The sequence below is a fragment of the Choloepus didactylus genome, chromosome 10 (genome assembly GCF_015220235.1).
Source record: "Choloepus didactylus isolate mChoDid1 chromosome 10, mChoDid1.pri, whole genome shotgun sequence".
NCBI classification, from domain to species: domain Eukaryota; kingdom Metazoa; phylum Chordata; class Mammalia; order Pilosa; family Megalonychidae; genus Choloepus; species Choloepus didactylus.
The window spans coordinates 90,179,456-90,205,016 of NC_051316.1; the positions used below are offsets into that span (position 1 = coordinate 90,179,456).

The 25,561-nt window shown below is 55.5% G+C and overlaps 1 protein-coding gene across 3 annotated transcripts; it reads right to left on the bottom strand.

The window, feature by feature from the left end:
- Positions 1 to 1,301: 1,301 nt before the first annotated feature.
- Positions 1,302 to 25,194, bottom strand: PLPP7 (phospholipid phosphatase 7 (inactive)). 3 transcript variants are annotated; one of them, XM_037798479.1, is made up of 4 exons: positions 24,496 to 25,194; positions 20,577 to 20,731; positions 13,942 to 14,449; positions 1,302 to 3,694 (listed from the first exon to the last, which is right to left on the bottom strand). In XM_037798479.1, exons 2-4 carry the CDS (start codon positions 20,587 to 20,589, stop codon positions 3,079 to 3,081), a joined length of 1,137 nt encoding a protein of 378 aa, XP_037654407.1. In that variant the 5' UTR covers positions 20,590 to 20,731; positions 24,496 to 25,194; the 3' UTR covers positions 1,302 to 3,078. The 3 variants fall into 3 exon arrangements, with proteins under 3 accessions (XP_037654407.1, XP_037654408.1, XP_037654409.1); XM_037798480.1 differs by lacking the exon at positions 24,496 to 25,194 and having other exon boundaries at positions 3,184 to 3,694; positions 20,577 to 22,633; XM_037798481.1 differs by lacking the exons at positions 20,577 to 20,731; positions 24,496 to 25,194 and adding an exon at positions 14,561 to 15,007 and having other exon boundaries at positions 3,184 to 3,694.
- Between the last annotated feature and the right edge of the window lie 367 nt (positions 25,195 to 25,561).

The window sequence follows — 25,561 nt, forward strand, 5'->3', positions numbered from 1 at the left end:
CTTCTCTCTCTTGCAGACTTTCCCAAGAAGAGTCTGCCCGGGATGCCAGGGAGGCAGCAGGCCCTAGCCCTCTCTCTCCATGGAGAGGGGCTGCAGACTCACCAACTTCAAGAGGTCGGAATCCAAGAGCTTTCGGGTCCAGAGCAGGATGTGCCTGGGAGAAGTCAAGGGAGCCCTCGTCTGCAGCGGGCTCACAGCTGTGCCAACTCGGACGGCTCCTCAGTCCTTCCACGCCACCCGTGACAACAATACGAGGAACCCAGGACTGTCGTTGAGCATGGACCACGTGCCAGGTGCTGGGCCAGGTGCCCACATAAGGGGCAATCCGAGTCACATGACCCCGCAGGGACTGCTTGCTGCCTGACAGATTAGGACACTGAGGCTCTCAGAGGGGCTGTCTCCACAGCCAGGAAGTGCTGGCGTTGGGCCTGAGCCCAGGGCCCCAGCACCCTGCTGCTGACCCCCACAGGACGCTGCCTCCAGGCAGCACCACCCACTGCCTTCCCGGAGAGCCGTTCATCTGAGCCGTTTGCTAGGCGATCTTAGGACTCCACGGCCCCCTCCAAGCCTTGGAGTGTTGGCTGTGAGCCCTCTGTTCTTCAGGGACCCTCTCCTCATCGTAAAGTCTCCAGAGACCCCACCCATGCCTGTGCTCCTAGGGATGTGGGTCTCCGGATGGCAGTAGCCTGTCGCTAGCCCCAACCCAGGAGCTGGATTTGCCATGGATGACAGATTCTGGAGGGTGGAAGCAAAGAGTGAAGGAAGACATCCTCATCCCGCTGCTTGGCATCTCATGAACAACGCTACCCGTGAGCATCTGTAGGAGTGTGCACACTGTATTTTAAAGACTCCGGAACCAGCCAGTGTAGAAGATTGGAGGTTAGGCATTTAATCGTGGTGGCTGGGCCAGGTGTGGTGTTCCCAAGCTCCTTTGGGGCAATGACAAGGTGCAGATCCCCTGCACCCCCAGCAAGGTTGGGCCCACAGGATATGAGAGAGAAACTGGGGGCCTTGGGATGACAGGTGGTCACGGGAGGGTGCTGGGGTCCTGCCTGGACGGGCGTCAGTCCTGGGGTGGACCATGACCGTGGAGGATGTGAAATCCTGTAGGAAGGGAGGAATACAGGCAGCCCGGAAGGCTGGGCCCCACCCCAGGTCTGGAGGTCCGTCATTGGCAGCTGGGCCTTGCTGTGGGAACTGGGGGAGAGGCGGCTTGCCCCTTGGATGGGAGAGGGGCCACACCCTTGCCTTGGATGCAGCAGGGCCCACTGGGGGAGGAGATTGTGCCTCCCACCCAAAGGATCCCGTGTCTGCATCATCTGGCAGCTCTGCCAAGCTCAACCCTGCACCCCTTGTGCCACCCTGCTTAGGTCCACGTGGGAAGCGGCGATCCTGGGGAGTGCGTGGGCTTGGGCCACCCCCTTCGTCCTGCCTCCTGCCTTGGCAACCCTGGACAATCAGCTCCCCTTGTAGGGCCCCGACTTTCTCATCTCTAGGTAGGAATGTTCCCCAGTTCTCCCCAGAGGTAACTGCTGTTTTCAGTTTCTTGTGTATCCTTTCAGAAAGAGAATTTCTAAAACATCCATAAGGAAAGAGTGGGAGGAAACCGGGCAATCAGGGATGGGAGAACGACCCCCTCACCTGCCAAATAAAATAAGATAAAATCAAATGGGAAAGTTGACCCACCCACAGCAGTCCTCGCTGCCCCACCGTGCACTCTGACCCCCTTGCTGACCCGTGGCAGCCCGCGTTCCGTGGCCTCCTGGCCTCTGCCCCTCTCTGTCCTCCGCTGAGGACACTCTCCCACTCCTTCCTGGCTCGCTCTGCTCATTCCTCCTCCTCGGCGTAGATGTGCCCTTCTCCAGGACCCTTTCCCTAACCTGCCTGACCTCTGGCCCTGTCTGGCCCTCACTGCAGCTCGCACCAGGGTCAACTGCGCGTGTCTGGTCACTTGTCCACACCTCACAACCCCACCCCCCCCCCGACTGTCAGTTCCTCGGGGAGTGAGGGAGGGGCTGCAGGAGGGCTGGAGGCTGGAGTGGGAGAGGGTCTTTTGTCCCCACTGGAGATCTCCGTCAACAGCACAGGGGTCTTCTCAAACAGTTCAAGGCCTGGGTGCTGGGCATGAGGCGCTGACCTCAGGGAGAAGGTACCCGCCTGGGAAAGTGTAGGAGCACGCCGGCCTGTGCCCAGTGCCCCCTGCCTACTGGGGCCAAAGAAATCAGGGGTCCCCCTCCCCATGTTAACAGAGACTTCGCTTGCCAGGGAGCTCTGAATCTAGAATGATTGCATTACACAAGGGCAAAAACAACACACACACACACACACACACACACAGAGGGTCTGTTTGCATATCATCTGTATTGTCACATGAAATGCACATCCATAACGGCTGACTTGGAAACGACCTATTAGGTCACACGGAGTCCGGCCCCTGGGGGCCAAAGCGGCACTGATGCCCCCGGGCTGCAGCCGGCGCTGTGTGAAGCTAGCAGCCTCCCATGGGCTTTGGCATGGGGCACCTGCTCTCCCGGGCCCTGAGGCTGAGGCCCGGGAAGTGGCCGGCTTGTACCTCAGGTCCTTTGGCTCCCGGGGCAGCATCTCCCAAAACACATTTGAGGAAACAGTAGTTTCTTGGGAGGTGATAGCTGTTCCATGAGTAAAGGGTTCTGTGGTCAAATAAAGTTAGGAAACAAGGGGTTAAACAGGTCCAACAGGAAAGTTTTCTACAGGACATGACAGAGCTTGTACGACAATAACAGCCCTTGTGAATCTCCAACATGAGGACAGAGTATGCAGCATTTCCCACAGTTATTTGACCACAAAATCCTGCAAGCATCTTGCAGGCTGGTGTCCTGTGGAGCACCCTTTGAAAAGTGCTGCCCGAAGCTATCGATGACTGTTAGTGGCAATTGGGCACCTGCGCTGGGTGGTGGGTTTGGGGTATTTTGCCAGGCATCGTGCTGTGGCATGATGGGCATAGCCAAGAACTTAACAGTTATGACGATGAAAGGATAAGACAAGACTCAGCCCATCTCCACCATCTTGGTTCTTGTCTGTTATCTCCAGAGCAGAAGCTTAGCAGGGTTGTCGCCATGGCTGGACCCCGGCCTGCCTAGAGAGGAGATGCAGCTTCCAGCCAAGGGAGCATTTGACACCTGGCACTTTCGAACACATCAGGTGCAGCCTGGCCTCAGCCACCAGCCTCCAACCAAGATGAGAAAGCTGAGTTGGGGTGGCTGACTCCACCGACCCCTGCCTTCTCCCGCCACTTCCAGCCCGGGCCCGCTTGGGAAGGTGGCGCCCTGGGCAGGCGGGTGGGCGGCGGCTCACCAGGCTGAGATGAGCATCTGGCAGGTGTTGGAGGACATCCAGACCAGCTCCACCAGGCGGAACTGTAAGTAACCGATGATGAAGCCTGAGATGACGTCTGTAATGTGGTGGCGCCCGATCATTACGCGCGACAGGCCCACACAGAAGGCCCAGAGCACCAGCAGGATGCGCAGGGGCACGGCCAGCACCAGGTGGCTGAGGAAGAACTTGGAGACCATGGCTGCACGGCTGGCATGCCCGGCTGGGAAGGCGTAGACATCCATGGTGAGGTAGTCCAGGAGGCTGGGGCTTGTCTCGTATGGCCCGCGCCGCTTGATGAGCTTCTGCACTCCGGCCACTGTCATGATATCCAGGAGCAGGGCTGTGGGCGGTGAGAGACAAGACCCCACCGGGCCATCAGTGCCACCAACCTCTCCACGGGCCCCCAGGCCAAGCAACCCAGCCCCTCTCTGACCTCCTCTCCTCTCATTTACTTCACTGCAGCCATGGTGACCTCGGAGCACACTCCCACCTCGGGGCCGGTGCCTGTGCAGCTCCCACCACCTGCGATGCCCTTCCCTCAGATATTCATGCGTCTTGCACCCTCACTTTCTGACCACGCTGTTCACTAAGCCCTCAGCCCTCTCCATCCCCTCCCCCTGCTTTGTTTTTCTTTATAAGATCTCTCACCACCTCACCTATTTAACGTTTTCTTATTTGCCTCTTATCTCTCTTTCCCTCACCAGACTTGCACTCCAGGAGGGTGGGGCTCCGTTTTGCTCACTGCTGGGATGTTCAACAAAGGTGCCACGTGAAAGTGGGCAACCAGCGTCAGGGCCAGGGACCTGGAGCCTCCTGCTGTGTGACGCTGGACAAGTCGCCTAACTTTCCTCACCTGTAAGGCGGAGATCACTGAAACCTACCACGCAGGGTCTGACGAGGGGGCCCAGCACAGTGCCCACAGGGTGGCCAGGGGTCCCAGGCTAGCCTAGGACCGAGGGTTTTCCTAGGACACAAGTCGTTCAGTGTTAACATCAGGAAAGTCCCAGGCACACAGGGATGAGTTGGTCACTCCTGGTGCCTGGCATACCATAGAGCCTGATAAGGGTGGGGGGGTTATTGCTCAATGACAGTTAAAAGGAACCTGACGCTGGAAGCTTTCCTAGAACACTTCCCAGTGTCTATCAAGATTGTTGACTCACAACTGCACTTGCTCAGAAGTTAAAAAAAAAAAAAAAAAACTTTTGAAAAAATTACACAGATGTTCACCATAGAAAATTTGCAAAACAGAAAAGAGAAGGAAGAGTCTAAACTGCCTATAATCTGCTGCTCAGAGCTAGCCACTGTTCCAGACTCTTCTATCCATCTGTGGGCCATAGATTTAAGAAAAGCTGTAGTATGCTCCATATCCACTGTTCCGTACCCTGCTTTTGGGAACCCTGTCACGTCATTTGCCCCAACGACACCGGGCACTGTGGGGTACCGCACAGGCCCAGCGGCTGACATCACATTGCCTCCCGTAACACCGTGCTCCCGGGTTAGCACTGCCACAGCTTCTGCCTTCCTCGTTTCCTGCCCCCGCAGGCAGGGGTTGCTGCCTGGAGTCTGGCCTCTCCTGTCCCTGCCCCTCTCACCAGCCTCCCGCCCCAGGACACGCCTGGCCACTAAGGGAGAGGGCAGGCGGAGAGGCTGCCGGCCTGAGGGAGGAAGGAGGAGCCTGGAGGAAGCGGGGAACCTCACTCTACACTCACTGCCATTTCCACGGCAGCTTGTCCCCAGGAGCCCGGGCCTCCGCGCTGGGGCCCACGCAGGCAGTTGGGGTGTGTGTGGCCAGTCAGCCCCCAGCCTGCTGACCCAGGAGGAGGCCGGGCCCAGGCTCAGAGCCAGCGGCCTGTGGGAGGTCCCAGGAGAGAGGGGCCAGGGGCTGCCAAGTCCCCAGGGCAGGCGGGAGCTGGAGGGACACTGCTGCGTCTGACCTCTTGGGACTCCAGAGTTTAATGGAGGGGGGCTGAGGCAGGAGGTCAGCCAGCCCTCCCCAGCCCAGTGAGTCCCCTCCCTCATCAGCAAGTCCCAAAGAAATGCCTTGAGTGACAGGCTCCTCCACCTGGGGAGGGGGTGGTGGTGGCGGACAGTACCTGGGGAGGGGGTTAAACTTGCAGGCTCCAGAGTCTCAGGCAGAGCTCAAGTCCCAGCTCCTCTACTGATTAAGAGCAAGTCCCTGCACCCCCCTGAGCCTCGGTCTCCTCACTGGTGAAAGCATTTGGAGACAGAATTGCTGTCGGGACAGAATGAGCTAATTGGTGCATGTGAAGCATTCAGCACTGTGGTAGGCCCCGAGCTTTGAGAAATGCTGGCCATTAGCACTGCTGCTGTTTGTTCATCTCTTAAGTCCCAGCCTGGCTGGAACCAGGTAAGCAATTAAATCCTCTCAGACCCTGGAGGGTGGGTGGCATGGAGGAGGACCATCAACGAGAGGGCTGCTTCTCTGAAGTCCCACCACAGTCAGACAATCTCACCCAGGGTCTGAGACCTGTGCCATCGGAAGAAAAGCTTCCCAAGGGTGCGTCAGAGTCAGGGGCCAGGGCAGGGGGTAGGGCCTCCCTGGGACTGGGGCACAGTGGTCCACCAGGGTCTGGGTGCCAGGAGAGCTGCTGGGGCTTTTAGGGGTTAATGTGGACCCAGACCAGGTCCCAGGTTAGGTCAAAGCATGCATGACACTAACCACTGGAAGACGTGGTCATCTGTCCTAGTGGTGACCAGGTTTCTCAGCTGAAAACCAGCTCAGCCACTGGCAAATAGTTACTGGTTTAAAATCTACCTTGTCAGGCCAGCATAAGCCCCAAGCAGGCAAGGCCTCCACCTGGGCTGCCAACACCATGATCCCAGTGTAGGTGCCCCATAGACGGCTGCTGGGATCAAGGATGGAGGAGGGAGGGAGGGAACTATGTTGGCGCCTCACTATGTCGCCCAGTGGTTGTGCCAGGCTCAGGGCCCCGGCTCTGATGGGGTGGCTGAAGGCAGGGAGGGCTTGTGCCTCAACCTCCCCAAATGGCCCAGCTTTTCCACGTGGACCATTAGGAGATACAGGCCAAGAATTGAGGTAGGCCCACACCCTTCAAACATTTTAGCAGTAAGACATTATTTTTCCCCCCAGGAAAGCATATCCAAAGGCTTGGTCTAGGAAACAGAAGACAGAGGCATTGCTCTGGCTGAAACTGGGTGGGAGGAGTGAGGGGGCATCTGCAGCCCAGGTTGTGGGGTCCTCCCCTGCCCCCCAGGGAGGCCTTTGGGAAGCTGCTGCTATTTTTGGCTGGTTCTGCCTCTTGGGACCATGGGCTGGCCCATCTCTGTGCCCAGCTCATTCATCCACTCGACTGCCAACCACCAGTTCTTGGGCACCACTGTGTGACAGGTGCTGGGCTGTGAACCAGGCCGGCAGGGTCCCTTGATCTTGGGACCAGTCAAAGGGGGGATGTGCAGTAAGCAAATCATTTGACAGAGGGGTTGTCGATTATGGGTGTGACGGGGGCCCTGGTCTTTCCACCTCACCGTCCTGTGGCTGTCAGAGTTCTGGGGGGAGAGGGTTCTAAGGAGAAGAGGAGATGGGGTGACACACTCAAAAGACAGAATGACTTTCCAATAGCGATGATGGCTCCCCCGGGGCCTCCCACCACCCAGTTGCTGAGCCGCAGCTCCCCAGCCCCCTCCTGCTGCGTCTGCAGGGCGTCTCTTCCCTCCCCTGGCACGGCCAGTGCTCTGTGCGACTGCGATCCTGACACCATCAGTGTATAATCTGCTGCCCAGGAACAGAAGCGAATGGCACCATCACTCAAGGCTCCATGAATTCTGCTCATGTAGTTCTGAGTTCCCCAGCTGACATTCCCCCTTCAGGGAGAAAGGGGCCTGCATGGGGGGAAAGGACGGGGGCAGGAGAGTGGGCCAAAGCCATGCCCCTGACCTGCTGTGTGACTGGAGCAGGTCACGTAACCTCCCAGGCCTGTGCTCACTGCAGGTGGCTCTGGTGGTAATGCACTTGGGATCCAGAATCAGAGAGACTGGGCAGCTCCAAAGTGGATGCCTGTGAATGCATCCCCTATGAGCCTCTCTTCCCTCATCGATAAGATGGGAATCACCACGGATCAGACACTGAAGGCCGTCCATATGGCACCTGTGGCTATGACCAGATGAAGACAGGGCTTGGCCAGGCCACCCTCATGTCCTTCCAGCTCAACGATCTCCACCCTGCTGCCTCTTCCACCGCGATGGGATGTGACACGCAGGAAGCACAGCTATCCCCCAGGCCCTGCCCTCCTGAAGGCTCCCAATCCCCAGAGTGCATGAGAACCTGCCCCGGTGACCACCCCGCTCCCCCAGCTCAGTAATGCCTGGGGCTGGTGGTGACAAAGGAACCAGGGTGCTGGGATCATCACCAAGGTGAGGCAGGAACCAAAGCTTTCTTAGGAAAAAGCTGCTATCATGGAAGATTTGGAACTAGCTCCTCCTGAGACCTTTAGAAATCGGAACATCATTTGTCTGCCATTGTGTGCCTGGGGGGCTGCCTGGAGGCAGAGGGGACCTGGGATAATCTTGTGGAGCCCCTTTTGGGCTTGAGCTGCTCGAAGATGTGCTCTGGTCCAGCTCAACGGCTGGGTAGGGTCCCCGAAGAATCAGGGCTGGGGTGGGGAACAGGGGCTGGTGGATCAGCTGATGGCAAACAAAGGAGCAAAGGCTCCTTGTTGGCTGATGAGGGGACAGGTTTGTGGGTCAATGTCTCTGGCTGGCTGAGGCTTAAAGGGTGTACTCTAGCTCCTCTGGCCTGGGGGTTGACCCTGCCTCTACTCCCCCATTCTGGCTTCTTCAGGAGGCCATGAACCAGCCCTGTACTGCTGATGGGGCATGCAAACTGGCCCAACTTTTTGAAGGGCATTTGGCATTCAGAATCAGAAGTCTACAATTTGTCTCCCCTTGACTCTGCTATCCCCTTGGTAGGAATATCTCCTTGGGAAATAATCAGGATTGTGTGCCATGATTCATAGTCAAGGATGTCCACGACGACATTATTTATAACACCGAAATACGTGAAACAACCCCATGCCCTTCAGTAGGAGACAGATGGGACAAATTGTGGCAAGTCTAGACAATGGAACACTCTGCAGCCACTGCAAATGATGAAGCAGATGGATATTTATAGCCACAAAAGGAGAGCTATGGGGTGTGTTGAGTGGAAAAGGCCAATTACAAAACAGCATTTACAGTAGGATGTCATTTTTGTAAAATAAGATAAAGAAATAAATGTGTTGATATGCACAAAAAAAGTCTGGAAGGTACCACTCTAAATGTTAACAGTGCTTTGCACTGGGTGGGAGGATTAAAGGTGATTTTTATTGTCTTTTTTTATAATTCTGCATTTAAAAAATGTTCTTACCATGAACATGCATTACTTGTGCACATTTTAATAGTCATTTTAAAAACCAGTGCACCATTCTAGAAGGCTCCAGACCAGGGAGTGTGCAATGAACAGAGAGGCTGGGTTGAAGAAAAACGAGGGGAGGCTAGATCCCCCAACCCTTTGACATTGGACCCTCCTCTCCACTGGCGTGCGTGTGTGTGTTTGTGTGTGCACGAGTGCGTGTTTGTGAGCCTGGCATCTCTCCTAACCAGCATAGCCCCTGCCTCCAGCCAGGGACCCCTACCCCTGCCCTGGCGCCCAGGGAGCTGACACGTGGGTCCTGGTTTGTCTCAAACTCTTGGCCTGAGTCATTCTGAGCAAGTTTTCTATCTTCTCGGGGTTTCTATTTCCTTACCTGAAGAATCCAGATACTAAAGCTGGCTCTACCTGTCTCTGAAGACTGTTGGGGTGAGAGGGGATCAAAATCCTGGATCTAGAAGCCTGAAGGCATCATTTACTTCCTCTGCTGAGTGCTAGGCACTGCTGGGAGCTGAGCCTGGAGCAGGGGCCATGTGGACCCAGACCTGTCTCCCTGCACAATTTGTTACGTAAATTAGCTGCAAGAGCAGGTGCCATGACCAGGTCTGGGGGTGGCCAAAGGCCTCCCTGAGGGACCTTTGAGCTGAGCCCCACTGAGATGATAAGAAGTGAAGGTGGGGAGAGGGAGGTGGAAAACATTCTGCCTTGAGAAGTCTGAACTGTCAGCTCCAGCAGAAAGGAGTGTTCCTGACCGTGAAGATTTGGCATCAGCCTAAATATCCGTCAATTAGGGACAGGTTAAACAAGCCTCTGGGGAGAGGCTGCCACCAAGGCCTGTTCCCAGTTCTCTGACAGCAGGAGCTGGGGGGCAGGGGCCAGGGATGCTGATGGAACAGATTAGCCGGCGAATCAACCCAGAGGGACCGGGCACGGGGTGGGGGGTGCTGTGAGGAGGCCAAGGGGAAGTTGGGGGTGGGTGGGGTGGGAGTGCAGTGCTTCAAGGCTGAGAAAGTCAGTGCAGGCGTCTGAACCCCTCACACTTGATACGAAGGGACGTGGGAGGCTAAGAGCAGGATTTCGGAAGGGAGGATACTTGGCCGTGCAGGTCCCTCACAGCCCACGGAGCAGCTGTAAGTACGAGGCAGAGCCAGGCAAAAAATGCTAGTATATGCATGGAGAAAATTCCAGAGGTGAGTAGCCCAAACTGAAGTAGGGGTGATCCCTGGAATGGGGTTTATGGGAGATGCTCACTTTTTTCATTATCTATCTTTGTAACGTTGGAATCTTTTTTTTTTTTTAACAATAAGAATGTTTATGTTCATAACCAAGAAAAACTCAATGAAGACCGTTTTGCAAATGATGTAGATGATTTCAACAAGAAACGGAGGTCATTTTCTACCACAGGGCATGCCCAAGAGGAAATGAGAGTGGAGATCGGTGGACTGGGACGGGCCTGGGTGACCTGTCACCTGGCTCCCTTTGGGTTCCTAGAGCCGAGTGCTGCAGGGTGGGGCTTGGGTTATCTTCTAGACCCCTCACAGCTTGGAGGGGACCAGGAGGGAGTCTGGACCTGGGACTTCTTTTAATGATGATGATGATGATGTAATCATTGCTACACAAGCAGTAACTGAGCATTGCCATGTACCAAGCAATGTGTTAAGCTTTTCATGTAATTCTTCAGTGAAGTGTCCCAACTACCCATTTGATAGATAAAGAAACTGAGGCTTAGATGGAGAAGTCACTTGGCTCGGGTTCCCATAGCAGGGCTTGGACATACATCCAGGTCAGGCTGATTCTGGAGTCCAAGCTTCTGCCAGCTGCTAAGACCCCTTCTGGCTTCCAGGTTTCCGGAGTCTGGGCAGCACACACTGCAGAAGGGGACAGCCAGGAGGGTGGACGGCCACGTGTCGTGCTGGGAGGAGTGCAGAGAACTTCCCAAGCCTGGCAACCAAAGCTCCCATGTCCCAAACACCCAAATCTGTTCCTTTGGGGCCCATGGGAACCAAGGTCCCAACTGCACCACGTGGAAGTCTTAGTCCCTAGCCCAGAGACTGCCCCTGATGGGTCTTCTGGGTGCCCTGGGGCTGGGAGAGGGCACGGCAGGGCTGGGTAGGGATCCCCTGCAGTCACCCCCACAACAGGGGCACTGGCTGTTCAGTGGCACATGCCCCGGATCAACTATGGCACCAAATGCTTTACAAGCACCATCTACATAAATCCCCACTACAACCCTGTAGCCCCACAGGACAGAGCAAGAAACTGAGGCTCGGAAACTGGCACCAACTTGACCGAGTTCATACTTGGGTTTGCACTTGACCTAAGCATGTCAGGGTCTGAGCAGAGACCTGGACAAAGCCTGAGCTCGGGGATTGAAAGGTAGCCCAGTCTCCCCAAAGACTAATGAGCACACAGACCCAGCAGTTCGGGCTCCGCTCTCACAGGTGCGATGGTCCACCTTGCGGGTGGTCCGAGTGGGAGGGCGTGGTGGTGACAGCCCTTCCGGGCAGTCAGGCCAGAGCCATGGATCACATCAGGACTGGTTGCTACAGTTTCCTTGCACCACCAAAGGGCTGGGTTCACATGTACACGAGGCGGCCGCAGGCCCACAGATCCACTGCCTACTCTAGTGGTCAGGCTGGGGTGGCTGGTTTGTATCAGGGAATTATCTCTCGATGCCCAGGTTACTAGATGCACCATCAAAGGTGCTGGCAGGTGGAGAACCTCCTTTACCTTCTCTCTGCAAAGATGCAGGCCAGTGGCCATGTGGGGGAAGGTGAGGGGTTTGCAGCCTGACCATACAGCTGCATAGAGTGAGGATGTATCTTAATCTCTCTGAGCCTCGGTTTACTCATCTCTAAAATGGGCATATTAATATTTACCTTGAAAGGGTGTTTGCAAGATTTTTAAAAATTAAAATATGGGATGTTCATAGCATAATATTTGGTACATAATGAAGCTCAGTAAATGATTTTTTAAAGACTTGCAAAAAGTACTCTGCCATTCTTATTCAAGAAAAGAGGCATCTCAGATCTTGTTCGTCACTCTGTGGAGCAAACACCTTTGTGCCCTAGCAGCTGGTTGCTGGAAGGAGCTCAACAAGTGGTTTGCAAACTTTTAAATGTTTTGGGCAGGGGAAGCTGTCTTAAAAGCAAACTTTCATGGGCAGAAAACAGATCAAAGTGGAGCTGTTTTAGTTGGTGATGAGGGACAATTTGCTTGCACACCTCCTGCCATGGGGAGCTCACCCCCCATCCTGGGGAGTCTGTCCCATTGTTGGGCAAGTATGACTGTGAGAAAGCTGAGATCCACCTCCCTGGGCATACCCCTGCTTCTCTGATTCTCACCGAGCTGGAAGCATCAAGCAGCCTGAAGCTAGTTCCCTCTCCCTGCTCCCCTGAAAGGTGCCAAGCAGATCTAGAGTTGCTCCCACTTCCATTCCTGACCCACCATTGCCTAGCTGCATGCCCTTGGGCAAGTCATCACCCTGTGCCTCAGTTATGCCCTCTTTAAATGGGGTTATGTGAAGGTGAGAAGTGATGGTGGCCTTTTGCAAAACCAAACCCATAGTAAATTGTTAACAAACTATGAAAACAGCTTCACCACCACCATCAGCACATGGGGAAGGGATGGGCATATAGGGCAGAGGGAGCGGGTCGAGAGGGAGGCTCGGGTATTTGCCCACATGTGTGTTCCCTCACCTGGCTTGTTTTCCCTGTCTGGCCTCTAACACCAGACAACCTAACCCCAATAGCTTTCTATTGGGCCACAGGAGGCTGCAGGGAAATCTTGGATAACGAGAGCGGTTTCTGCCCTGGGAATTCCCTGGCCCAGAGCCTCGGCCTTCTTGCCCTGTTCCTCCCTCCCCAAACCATTGCACAGCTCATGCAAATACTGGGTGCAAAGCTCAAGCTCTGAGGCCTAGGCCAGGTTGCTTTATTCATAGGAACCTCAGTTTCCTAATCTGTAAAATGGGAATCATAATGGCACCAGCCTTGTAGTGCAGGTTATTTGGGATAAAATGTAAGTAATGTAATGTAAATAATTTAGTAATAAGAACAAAAGGCTTCGATGGTGCCAGCCCCAGCCAGCCCCTGCATCAAGTATTTGACTGTCTGCATCCCCGCGCCCCATCTATACGCACAGAGCATGGAGCCCCTACACTCTCTGAAACGCCAAGTGAGGAGATGCAGGTTTTTATCCTAATATCCTCTGCGGCCACAGTTCTCAGTGGTCTAACTCACATCCACTTTTGGAACTGGGATTGTCAGTTTTTGCTTTGACCGAGACTTCCTCACCACCGGACTAAAAGATGGTGGCCCCAGTGGGAAGGACGCAGGAATCAGCACGGGCCTGGCACGGAGGGCTGAGGCAGAGGTTCATGGAGCACCTTGGGGACTGGAGGTGCCCAGAGGGTGAGGCTGAACGGGGACTGGGGGACGTCACCCTGGTAGAGTGGAGGACTCGCCTTCCACATGGTTCCCACGTGCTGTCTGGCACGGGGCAAGTGCTAAACTGAAAGGCTCTGGTGGCAAAGACTCTGAAAAAACAAACCAACGACAAGCCCACCAGGCCGCTGCTTCCAGCGACTCCCCTGGGGAAGGAGCAGATAAGGACGTCAGGAGACTATGGGTGGGTGGGAGTCCCAGACTGAAGCCCCTGGGCCCTCTCGGCCCTGCAGGAGAATCTGGGACAGACTTCAGGGTCCCAGAACCAAGCAGGCACTGGGGTAGAAAAGGCAGTAGACCTGGGGGCTGTTTACAAGTGTTGCCTGCACTCAAGGAGCCAACCTGTGTGGTGGGCATCACACAGGTGAGACGCCCGGCTCCAGGACAACTACCAGACCCCTGCCCATCTCTCTCGGGGCCACAGCCACCCGGCCCCAGCCTTCCTCTCAAGCTTCCTTTGGGCCACAGCCTCACTTTGCCAAGAGCTGGGCCCTTTCTCCAAGGTTCCCACTGGACCTCTGCACTCTTACAGCCCCCATTTGCAGGGGCCCTCGTCTGCACATCCCTAGCTCTCGCTTCCCAGCAGTTGGAGGCTCGCCTGTTTCTGGGACACCCTTCCTGCTTAACCTCATTAGACAGTTCCACCGGTTTCTGAGGGCCCCATGGCCATCCTGCCGGTCCTGGCCGGGAAGGGGAGGGAAGGGCCCCCCTGCCAGGGGCCTGGCAGGGTGGGTGGCAGATGGCTGGTGCACTCACCCAGAAGCAGGTTCATGAGCACCTCCTGGCCGGCCAGCGTGCTGCTCTTCACCAGGCAGAGGATGGTGCCCCCAATCCAGGGGATGCCGTGGCCAGTGATGCCAATGAGCTTGACCATGGAGCGGGCGCTGGCCCAGGACGCGGCCTGGCCGGCGCACACGCCCAGCCGCTTGGACATGCAGATATCGATGGCCAGCAAGGAGCTGAAGGCGATGCCCTTGAAGGAGGGGTTCAGCTGCATGCAGTCCTCCTCGGGCAGCTGCTGCGACTGGCGTCGCTCGCGGGCCCCTTCGCCAGGGGGTGGGGGCTGTGCAGAGGGGCCCGAGGCCTTCCTGCCTGAGCTGCGGGGCTCCGGGGCCCCCTTGGGTGGCTGGTTCAGGGACAGGAACTCGGCCCGGTTGAGGACATTGTTGCGGTCCCGGGCCCGGGCCCGGCTCTGGGAAGCCGGCATGGCGAACTTGCTCACCTCGAGAAGTCCGGTGCCAGCCCGGCTCCAAGGGCCTTCTCCCTGAAGACAAGAGCAGTCCTGAGAGCCACCACCGTTCCCTGCCTCCCTCCCTCCTCTAGCACACGCTGCAGCTGTTAAATATAGAGTGGAGGAATGCACATGGCTGTTTACCTGCGGCTGCCACCGGGCTCGAAGAGGACGTCAATGCAAGGCTGGGCAGCCAATCGAGCCCACCAAGGCAGGGCAAGCACCAATGGAGCACTGGGGAGGCACCAGGGAGGTGGACGAGTCCACAGCTGCGGCCTGGCTGCCTCAGGCCTGGGCTATTTAAATCTTCCAATGGCTCATTCCCTGGGCTTTGGGGGACTCTGGGAAATGTAGTCCTCCTGCTCCACTGGCCTCAGCTGTGACTTCTGCCTCCAGCCCGGGGCAGAGGTGGGGCCCTGGAATAACCCCAGCCTTTACCAGCCTCCCTCGGAGCAGTCCAGGCCCTGTGAGCCAGGCCTGAGCCCACACGGGCCTAGGTAGCTTGGACCTGATGCCACAGACTGGTGGAGCCCAGGCCAGGAGACTCTCACAGCACCAGATGGAGTTAACGACGTCACTGGAAGCGTCATCTTGGGGCCTGGCCAGCCCCTCCCTCTGTGGCAGCATTTCATTAAACTGGCAGCCTGGATTTTTTTTTTTTTTTTTAATTTTAATCAGTCTTAAATTTGGTTTCAGCACATCACAGCTGAATCAAATGGAAATTTGTAAGATTTGATTTCCATTAGAAGGAGGGGTAATTAATCAGTTGGTAATGGATCTAGCCTCTTGGAGGTTGTCTGCAGCACCCAGAGTTTTGCAAAGGAAAGGCGAACTATAGAAGCGTCAGGCAACCCATAAATAGTTACCAAGCACCCGGTGAAACAGACTCCATCCCTGTTCTTGGGAAGCTCATGGATGGTTGGGGTCAAACAAATGGTGCGTATAAATGGACACAAATGTGCAAACGTGTTCTAGTATCATATAACCAGGGCCCTGGGTCTGGTCTGGGACTCATGGGGGGGCTTCCCCAGGAAGATCATCTAGGAACAAAGAGGAAAGAGGAACAGGTGGGAAGCCCTGGATGGGACAGAGCCTGTCCCCAGTGAGGACTCAGAGAGGCCCATGCGGCTGATGCATGGGGTGAAGGGGAAGCAGGAGAGGCTGCAAGCCCAGACAGAGCATACCACGGGGTCCAGTTGAGGATTCCAGATTTGAGGCAAGCCTCCACGCACCTACCATGGCAATCCAAGGGAACACGAAGTCTCCACAGAACTTTTTAGGGCCAACTGGGCCTGGGCTCAAGAGGGGCAGTCACTGGCTTAGGGTAACCAGATGAATCAGGAGTGAACGCTCTGGTCTCCTGATCTGGGATGGTCAAGACCTGTCTGCCCAGCCCAGATGGAGGCAGGAGGCTGTGATTTCCCTTCTGATCATGGGACCCAGCCTGCAGCCCCAGGCCTGCCCCACAGCCTCCCTGGGCACCAGGTCCTGAGCCTCCCCCTGACAGGAGGCTGCCTGGGGAGGATGTGAGTGCTCTCTGGCCACAGCAGACCAGCCCACGGGCTCCAGCATCAGACAGATGGTTAGTAGCTCCTCCACAGACTAGCTGTGTCACCTTGAGCAAGTTACTTCACCTCCCTGGGCCTCAATTTTTCCACCTGTAACATGGGAACAATAATGCCCAACTTTAAGGGTTGTTATGAGGCTCAATGAGATGAGGTTTGTAAAATACCGAGCAGGGTCCCTGGCACACAGTGAGTTCCAACCCTATGGCCTAGAAATTGGTGTTCTCATCAACAAACGATGCACAGTCCTTTTTTTCTGAGCAGTCCCTACAGAAGGACCCACCCCCATGGTCCAGCCTCCCACTCAGTCCCTGGCTGGGTCAAGGCCAGAGATTAGGAGCCCACCATCCAGAGTTCCCTGCAGATGCCCTGGCTTAGTCCAGATGGGCCAGACCAGGCTGGGCCCACCTCATTCCTCCTCTCCCTCTTACAGACTGTTCCAATTAGATTACATGGCCACACAGGGGCACATCTCAGATAGTGCCATGTCCTGCCCTCTGGGGTATAGTGATGGTGACAGTTGTTGCTGCTGTACTGGCAGCTGGATGTAGATCCAGATAAGATGCATGCATAATGCATGGATATTAGGCAGTGTGCTGAGCTCTTGTTGTGTTTTAGCAAAACCAACCTTTCTGTGAAGTAGTTGTGGCATCACCATTCAACAGATGAGGAAGCTGAGGTTCAGAGACATGGAGGCCCCCAGCCAGGAAGCCAAGGAGAAGGAATGTCCGATTCCCAAGCAGCCCCTGGGGTGAGGCACACGGGCCTGCGGGCTCTGGACTGCTCAGCCCTTGGGGTCATGGATGTGTCTGTTCAGCTCTCCTTTGGGGCACTTAACCCACTCTCCCCCAGTGGGGTGTGTGACCTGGGCTGGCCTTGAGGAGGGTGGTAAGGAGAGGAGCCCAGTTCAGTCCGGGGCTATTAATATCCAGCAGCCTGTGTCAGCATCTTAGGCTGGCTGGAGCTGCCGATAGCTTCTGAGGGCCACAGAGGGCTCCACACTACAGAGCACTGTGCAGTCCCATCTGAATCTGGCCCAGGAGTGATTGAGACCCAGGCTTTGGAGTGGAACAGCTCCAGGTTCAAACCCAGCTCAGCGCCTGCAACTGAGTGACTGCGGGCAAGTCCTTCCACTCTTCTGGGCCTCATTTTCCTCCTTAGAGGGCTGGCAAGAGGGTCAAGGGAAGGGCTCACTCCGCCCAGGGCCACACATAGTGAGCTCTCAGGGGGTGGTGTCTGTGGCAAATTCCCCTGAGACCCTGAGACCTCCACTGACTCGCTCCTTTCCTCCCTTACTGTGGGGTGACAGAACACTGCACATTCTCAGGGTGGCTGAGAAGCAAGTGTCATCCCTCAACCCACAAACTTTTATTGAACATCTACCATGGGCCACACAGTCTCAGTTCTCAAGAATCCATTTATTCCTTCAATCAATGCTTTCATTGATTTCCTCCTGCAGTCTAGTTGGGGAGATAGGGCACACACCCATGGAATAAACAGCCAATGTTATTTGTTGTATATGTTACAATATAATTTTAACAGTAGCCTTATTTTTCTCTTACTATCAACATGTAACATACTTACTACAATAAATTCAGCAAATACAGAGATGTCAGTGTAATCCCACTTCCTACTCCCAGATCACCACTGTCAACACGAGGTAGTCATGTTATAGAGGGAGTCCTCACTCATCTTATTTCAAATTATCAAAACATTTTACAACCACCAAGTACTACTTTAATAATAGAAAATATATATTAAAGAGAAAAACTTATCTATACATATCCTATAAACACATACGTATATGCATTTTAAAAATACAATCATATCATCTTCTATTTTGAAAAATAATCTATGCTTTGCATTTAATGATATATGTCTGGCCATGTTTCCATGGCAACTCTATCATTTTCAATGGCTGCCTGGCACTTGATCATGTGGATGGGCCATAATTTATGTAACCAATCCCCTATTATTATACATTTTGGTTATTCCTATTTTGTGGCTATTCAAAACTATTCCAGGATGGCCAGCCTTATACATACATCCCATGCAATGAAACAGAAGATGAACAAGTTGTTAATGTGGCCAGTGCCAAATGAGACTGTGTGTTCGGATGCCTCTCCATGAGGTCCAGTGGGCTAACCTGAGTCACTCCTGCAGTGCCCAGATGTGGGGAAGAAGGATGGCATTCTAGACACTTAGAGCTGAAGGGCAAGTCCGGCCATCCTCTGCCCATTTTAGACAACAGGCTCAGAGTGGTGACATCACCTACGGGGCCACACAGCCGATCGGGGCCAGAGCTGGGGCTTGGGCCGGCCACCCCCTCTCACTCCCTGGGGTGTGACCTGTCTTTCTGGCCATGTCTTCCATGCCTTCTCTGTGTTCCGCCTGCTTGGCTTCTTCTCTCACTCGCTTCCTTGCCTGCTCACACACTCATTCATCAAACATTTGTCAGCGCCTGCTGTGAGCGGCCAAGCCCCATGCAAGGACCAGCGAGAAATGCAAAGAAAGCTCTGCAGTGGCCCCATCTGTCAAGTCCAACTGGCCTCTCAGAGTTGGAGGCACTGACCCACCTGGACCTCATTTCTCCTCCACTTCCTGTTCTAACACCATCGACTGCTGAGAGGCAGAGCGGTGTGTGTGTGAATTGACTTGCCAGGACCCATAGCTTGTAAGCAGAGCCAGGAGTCACACCCAGCCATTAGCCTAAAGCCTTTGCCCCTAACCTTTCACTGACTTGAGAGCAGGAGATGTTGTCTGGCAGCATCACAGGACCTGAGAGTTATTTGATTGTCTTTAAATATCAAGATGGATTTACCATTAATACTATTAAGCATATTCATTAACTTGTACTTAACACTTGCTTTGTGCCAGACTTGGAGCTAAGTGCGTGTACCTGTATCAGCGCATTTAACCATCACAATAATTTGTGGCAGTTTTCCCCCACTATACAAAGGAGAAACCAGAAGCTCAGAGGTGAAGAGATTTTCTCCAGGTCAATAAGTGAGTCGGCAGGGCATCCCAGGAATCAAACATCAGTCCCAAGCCTCTACCCTGTTCTGCTCTTTTCCTTTTTCCTTAGCCCATACCACCTTCTAACACAACATACCATACACTTTACTTATTTATTCTGCGTGTCTATGGTCTATGTCCTCCCAGTCGAACATGGGGTGGGGGTGAGGGGATCTTTTCTATTTGTTCAGTGATGGGACTCAGGTGCCCAGGCACTGCCTGGCACACAGTGGACACTCAATATTTGTTGAATGAATGATGGATTACACAGCCTGGGAGCTTATCTACTTGCCATCTGGGACCTGTGGGCAATAGGAGGTGATGATTTGGGGTAATGACTCCAGAAGGGAAGGGGAAAAGCATCAGGGAGAAGCTCCACTTGGGGTGGCCAGGAGAGACCCGCCGCTGGGTGGGGAGGGGAGAAGAGGGGAGCTGCGGGGCCGCGGGAGGCTGGTGGGAGGGGAGTCAGGGCGTTTCCGCTGCCAGGAGCGGGAGGGAACCGTGTGAAAAGCATTTTTCATCACCGCCTCCCCATCCCAGGCGCTCCAGCTGCCCGGTCGCTTTCTCAGTTCACATCTCCGAGGCCGCTCCTGGGTTATTTCGGTCGGGAAACCTGATCCTTTGCCGAGTTTATTTTAGCACCTTGGAGAACTCCCAGTGCCGCACCGGATCCCGGGCTGCGCCCAACCCGCTGGCGCTGCGCTCGGTCCTCCCTTGGCGGCAGGGGGAGCCGGGGGCTGCGGGGCGGGTGTCCCGGGCCCGGCCCCAGCTGCCGCTCGGGGACTCCGGCACCTGCACGCGGGATTCTCAGCCCCGGACGCTGCTGGCGCCAGGGTTCACACACACTCACTTGTATCATCACACACACAGACACATGGACATGCTCAGCCTCACCCACAGACACACACACACACTTCCTCACACACAGACGCATGCTCATAGACGCCTTCATAGACATTCACACACATGGACACACTCACGCCGTCTTACATGCTCATACACACACTCATCCATACTCTCATAGAGACACATGCTCATACCACAACACATTCAAACACATCTTCACGTATTTATACAGTCTCACATGCACCCTCACACAATATACACATACACCATCATACACACTCACTCAACTACACCCACACCACACACCATTACACCCTCATACACACACCCACATGGACAAATGCACATACACCCTCACATATATGCTCACAGACACACGGGCACACACATTCACAAGGACACTTACATACACCCTCACACAAATACATACAACTTATATCCAGAATCATGCAAACTTACCCCATCACACACACACACACACACACTTATTTACACACATGATACACTCACCCCCTACTCTCATGCACTCAAGCACACTCACTCCTACCACCATCACACGTATCTGAGACCCCTGGAACATACATCTTTCCCCTTCTCCTCCCCCAGCTGAATACTGGACACACACACACATCGAAACAACTTACTCATATACTTCCTGACATACCAATCAATACTTACTCATAACTATATAGAATATCAATCTTTCCCTATTTATTGTTGATGTTAATTAGTACCTTCATTAATCATTCTTGAGCTTCTCCTTTGACATCTCTCTGGCCCACTGGGATGTAAGTGCTGTGGGGACCATGCCTGTCCTCTGTCCTGGCCTTGGTGGTATGTTCCCCAATGTCATCCAAGAGCACAGCCCAGGGGAGGTGTCCGGTCAGCACTGGGGAAGTAATGATCACACAAATGACGCGGAGGCAAGCTGAGAGGTCCCAACCCTCACCCTAGAAGAAATGTGGTTCTGAACCTTTGGCTGGAATGCCCCCAGCCTTCAGAATTGTGGTCACCTTAGACAGCTGGATTTGAGCACTGCCCCAAGCCTCCCAGCCATTCCCCCATACCATGTCTCAGAACCACTTTTGCTTTTGTGCCTCAATGGAGAGCAATGCAACCACTGAACTGGAGGCCAGGAGACCTGAGCTCTAAGTCCAGGAACACTACCTTGATGACTTTGCTGGGTCTCTGTTCCCCACCTGTAGGGAAGGCAGTTGAACCAGCCCTCTCTAAGATCCCGCTGGGGTCTGAGTGTGCTCCTTGCAGAGGGAAGGTGCATCAGGGGTGCAGGGATGGGTCCTGTAGATGGATCCAACCTCCTTGCTTCCCCATGCCTCACCCCAACCCCAGCCACCCACCTGGCCCTCCAGCACCACCTGCCTTCCTTGGGGACATTCCAAGCCTTGCCATTGGCTTTCCTACTAGTTCCAAACAGTTGGGTCTGAAAGAATCCTGTCTCCCGGGGCAACACAATTCTAGTGCTTAACTTTTCTCCCTGCAGGATGAGGGCTCTCCCTCCTACAAAAAGGTCTTCCAGCCTCATGATGACTGCACCCCTGGGGGCAGTGAGCAATCAGAGGACCAGCTGTGGCCGTGATATGCAGGTTGGTCCATTAGGAAAAAAGAGCTGAAAGGCTGTCTCAAAAGGCCACTGAAAATGAAGCCCCTATAAGTGCAGGGAATGGTGGTGAGGGTAACTGCTGCACCCAAATCATCCAGCCTCTGGCTGTAGAGCCAGACTGCCTGGTTCAATCCACACCTCTCACTTCATTGGGCCTCAGTGTCCCCATCTGTAGAATGGGATGATAACAGGACCTGGCTCGTAGGCAATTGTGGAAAGCCACAAAGATGATGTGTGCAGGGTTCCTGGCTCACAACAATGTTGAGGAAAAGCTGCATCAGGCTATTTTCACAGAGCTCAGAGGTCTCTGGACTTGGCTGGGGCTGTGCATTCTTTCTACCTCTGATTTGGTCCTGTGGCTTTGGATTTTCATGACTTCTCTGGGCCAAATGTGCCTGGACTTGAGGGGCACAGTGGTACCTTGGCCTTCCTCTGAGAACACTTTGAGCTCCCTAATTTCTGGGTAGGGGTTGGGTTGCACCCCTTTCCTGGTCCCTCATCTTTCCTGTTCACTGGCAATGCCACTGCTAGAGGAGTCTGGGGAGACTGAGGCCTCGGGGAGGGAGGGGGCCAGTGCCTCTGTGGTGTTGGGCACATCTCGAACAGATGTCCACTTCCTCTGTCTGGCAGACACTGGGTGCTTCACACTCGTGTGGACGCATCATGAACTCTTCACAGATGCTGAGGCAGCCACGGGTCTGTGCCCAACACCCACAGAGCTCCAGAAAATGCTGAGCTGGAGGAAGGACAGTGAGGAGGCAGGAGGACAGGAGGGGCCTGAGAGCTGGAGAAGTTGCCAGAAACGTGGTGGGCCTTTCGGGAGCTGAGACAGGGAATACATGCATGAGCTGAGCCTGTCCAGAACCCCTGTCAGTCAGGGCCGGCCCAGGGCTGGGCCTGGGGGAGCCGCCCCTCAGCACAGAGACTGGCAAATCAGCCCGTGGGTGCTGCCTGAGTCCTCCCACAGAGGAATCCGGGCTTCCAACTAGACCAAGACAAAGTGCCATATGAGGGGTGACAGGAAGGAGGGAGGCAGTTCCGGACCCAAGGCGAAGGAGAGGGGTCTTCTATTTTGCAAGAGCCCTCACCTTTGGGCACCTAATCCCCTCTTCCGGTGGGACTTACAGAAACAGTGCTTCCCAGCTGTCAGTCCCATCTGGCTCAGGGGGTGGGGCCCCAGCTAGCAAGGGCAGTACGGCCTGGGGGAGGGGTCAGCAGCATGGGCTTCGCAGTTGGACAGATCTGGGTTGGATCCAGACTCCAAGAAGTCACTGTCTTCCATCCCTGGGTCTCTCTTCTGCAAAGTCCACCCCCCAGGGTCAAGTTCAAGAAAAAAAGGGGCAATGCTTGGGTGGTGCTCCTTCATTCAGTGCCTGACACACATGAAGTGCTTTATAATCAGGCCAAGTCCAGGGCTACGGGGAGTAATAGCACTGACAAGTGGCCTCTAGGGGAATTCATCTCCAGGAAAACACCTCAGGGGCTTCACCTCCAGGCCCTGGCCTCTGTCCACTTCACATCAAACAAGAAAGACATCAGCACATGGTCATGGAGTGCCCACCAAGTGCCAGAACTTGGTCCTTGTTAACTGGACACTGTCCCTGACCACAGGAGTGTCCCAGCCAGTGGGGTCTGCTCTGTTCCAGGCACTGAGGGGGACAGGGATTGAAGGATGATACTAACCCAAAATCTGAGTAGCATAACAGTTATCTGATGGCATAGGAAGTACTGAAGGCTGTCAGTGAGGTGTAGGTGGACAGAGTGTTTTGTGGGGTTCATGAGTTCATGGGGGGTGGAGAGAGTTCGTTGTGGGTAGAGAGGCTGGAGAAAGTTTCTTCCCGGAAGAAACTTCTCTTAGGAGTCCTGTGCTGTCTGGGGCTCTACTGTGCAGCAGCAAACTGGCCATGAAGGCCACCCTTGTGGCTTTAGCTCTGCCAGCTCATCTTGGTATGCATCAGTGGGATTAGGGATGAGCTACACACTAGCTGAACTGGAAAGGGATGACCCAAACACAGGCTGGGGATTGGGTGAGGGTGAGGGCAGGGGTGTAGCTGGGTGGGAGAGCAACCTTAACTGGCTGCTTCCTGCACTGAGGGGTGAGCTTGTGCTGGTGTGAGATGAATCACTCGGCCGGCAGGGACTTCCATCCCTCAAAAGAGAGACCACAAAGTGGCCAGTGCCCACTGACTCCTCCACGCCCCCTCCCTTCACAATGCTCTGAAGATCCTCTGGCTTTGGACCTGGCCTGGCCATGATGGACACCTTTGGAAGCCAGAGTCATTGGAAGGGGTTGAGATAGGGACATGGCTCCAGTGTGGCTATCATGTACTCTGATGTCATAAACCACTTGGCCTTTCCCTGGAGAGTAGCTGTGTGGGGGGGTGGGGCTACTGGCTGTTTGGAGAGGTTCACAGCTATTCCACCCGCAGCCAGGCTCACAGCCCTCTCTGGACCTTTGTACTCAGACCACCAGGGTTCTAGTCTCAACTCAGACACTTGCCAGGTGTGGGGCCTTGGGCAAGTTCTCCATGTCTCCCAGCCTTGATTTCCTCCTCTGTAAAATGCACATAATTATAGGTCTCCCTGCCCAGAGCGCCTAGTGAATGAAACGATTAAGGCTGGTACAGCACTTGCCATGCAGTTGGGAGGTAACAGTCCTGGCCACGTGCCAGGGCAAGAGGAGGCCCAGCAGGGAACAAGCAGCAGGAACAGCCCTTTCCCCAAACTTCTCTCCCCCCACCCCCCAATCTTCCCACCAGTTCTAGAGCCTCCAAGATCCCACACACCATTTCTATCCAGGAACACCAGTGCAGCTCTTCTCCCTGCACTGAGCCTTAGAAAGCCTCTGGTCTCCAGCGTTCAAGGGGCGTGGAGAGCAGTCCACCTAGACCCGAGGCAGAGGCAGAACTACACTACCCAGAATTCCTGGGGCTAGCAAAAAAGGAAATGTCGTTTTCACAAGGAGAGGTTCAAGCTCCCCAGGCAGCTGCAGAGAGAGGAGGGGGGTGGGGGGGAGAGGGAAGAGAGCTTACCAGGAGGAGGGAGGGCTGTGTGTTGGGAAGCGAGGGTGGAAGAGCTGGGCGGGCGGGGAGGAGGAGGCGGAGGCCCGCCCGCCCGCCGCCGCCTGCGGACCTGCATCCCAGTGGGGCCGGCGAGCGGGCGGCCGTCGCTGCGTGCGCTGCCGCTCGGGCCCGGGCGGCTGCGGGCGAACGCCGGGGCCAGGCCGGCGCAGGGGCTGAGTTTCTGCAAAGTTTGACCTGGTTGCCTTTCCGATGCTGCAGCAGAGTGAGGCACTGCCCGGCGCGCCAGGCGGCTGCGGCGCGGCGGCGGGGCTGAGGGCGACGGCACCCTCACAATGATCGTAAAATAAAAGAGGTGAATCGGGTGGGGGGCGAGAGAGCCCCGAGCCTCACCGCTCCGGCCCCGACCACCCCCAAGCAGCCCCGTACTAGGAGGAGGTGGGGGCGGGGGGGCGGGGGCGCCCACGCCGGCTCCAGACTCCCTTAGAGCCAAAGGACACTGCACGGGAAAAGGGGTGGGAGCGCCCCGCGAACGTGCCCTCGGCGGGACGGAGCCGCCCGGCTGCCCGCGGCGGGGTCAGGGTCGTCCGGAGGGCGGAGGCAGAGCGAGCACCCCGAAGCGGCCGGAGGGCCAGGTGAGTCGGCGGCGCAGCCCGGGTGGGGGCGTGCGCGCCAAAGTTCCCCGGCTGCGCCGAGAGCGCCAGACGCGCGGGGATCCGGGGCCGCTCCGGGCTGGCGAGGGGGCGGCAGAGACACCCGAGCGAGAGGGGCTGTTACACATTGCCCTCAGGGGACCGGGCGATCAGGCCAGGGAAGGGGCGCGCGCCCGATGAGGTCGTGCTGGAGGGGGGTGCGTATTGCTCCCCCAGGGGGCAGGAAGGATTCGGCCGCGTAGGAGGTGCCCTGCGCTGGCGAGGGGGCAGTGCTAGGACTGGTAAGTCCACGTTGCCCACTGCAGTGCCCGCCGGTGGCCCTCGCCCCACCCCCGGGCCAGGAGGGTGTCAGCGGAGATGTCACGGGCGGCGATTATTTGCTGGTGCGCGCGGTCGTGCCGCCTTCACTGACGGGGCGGGAGGGG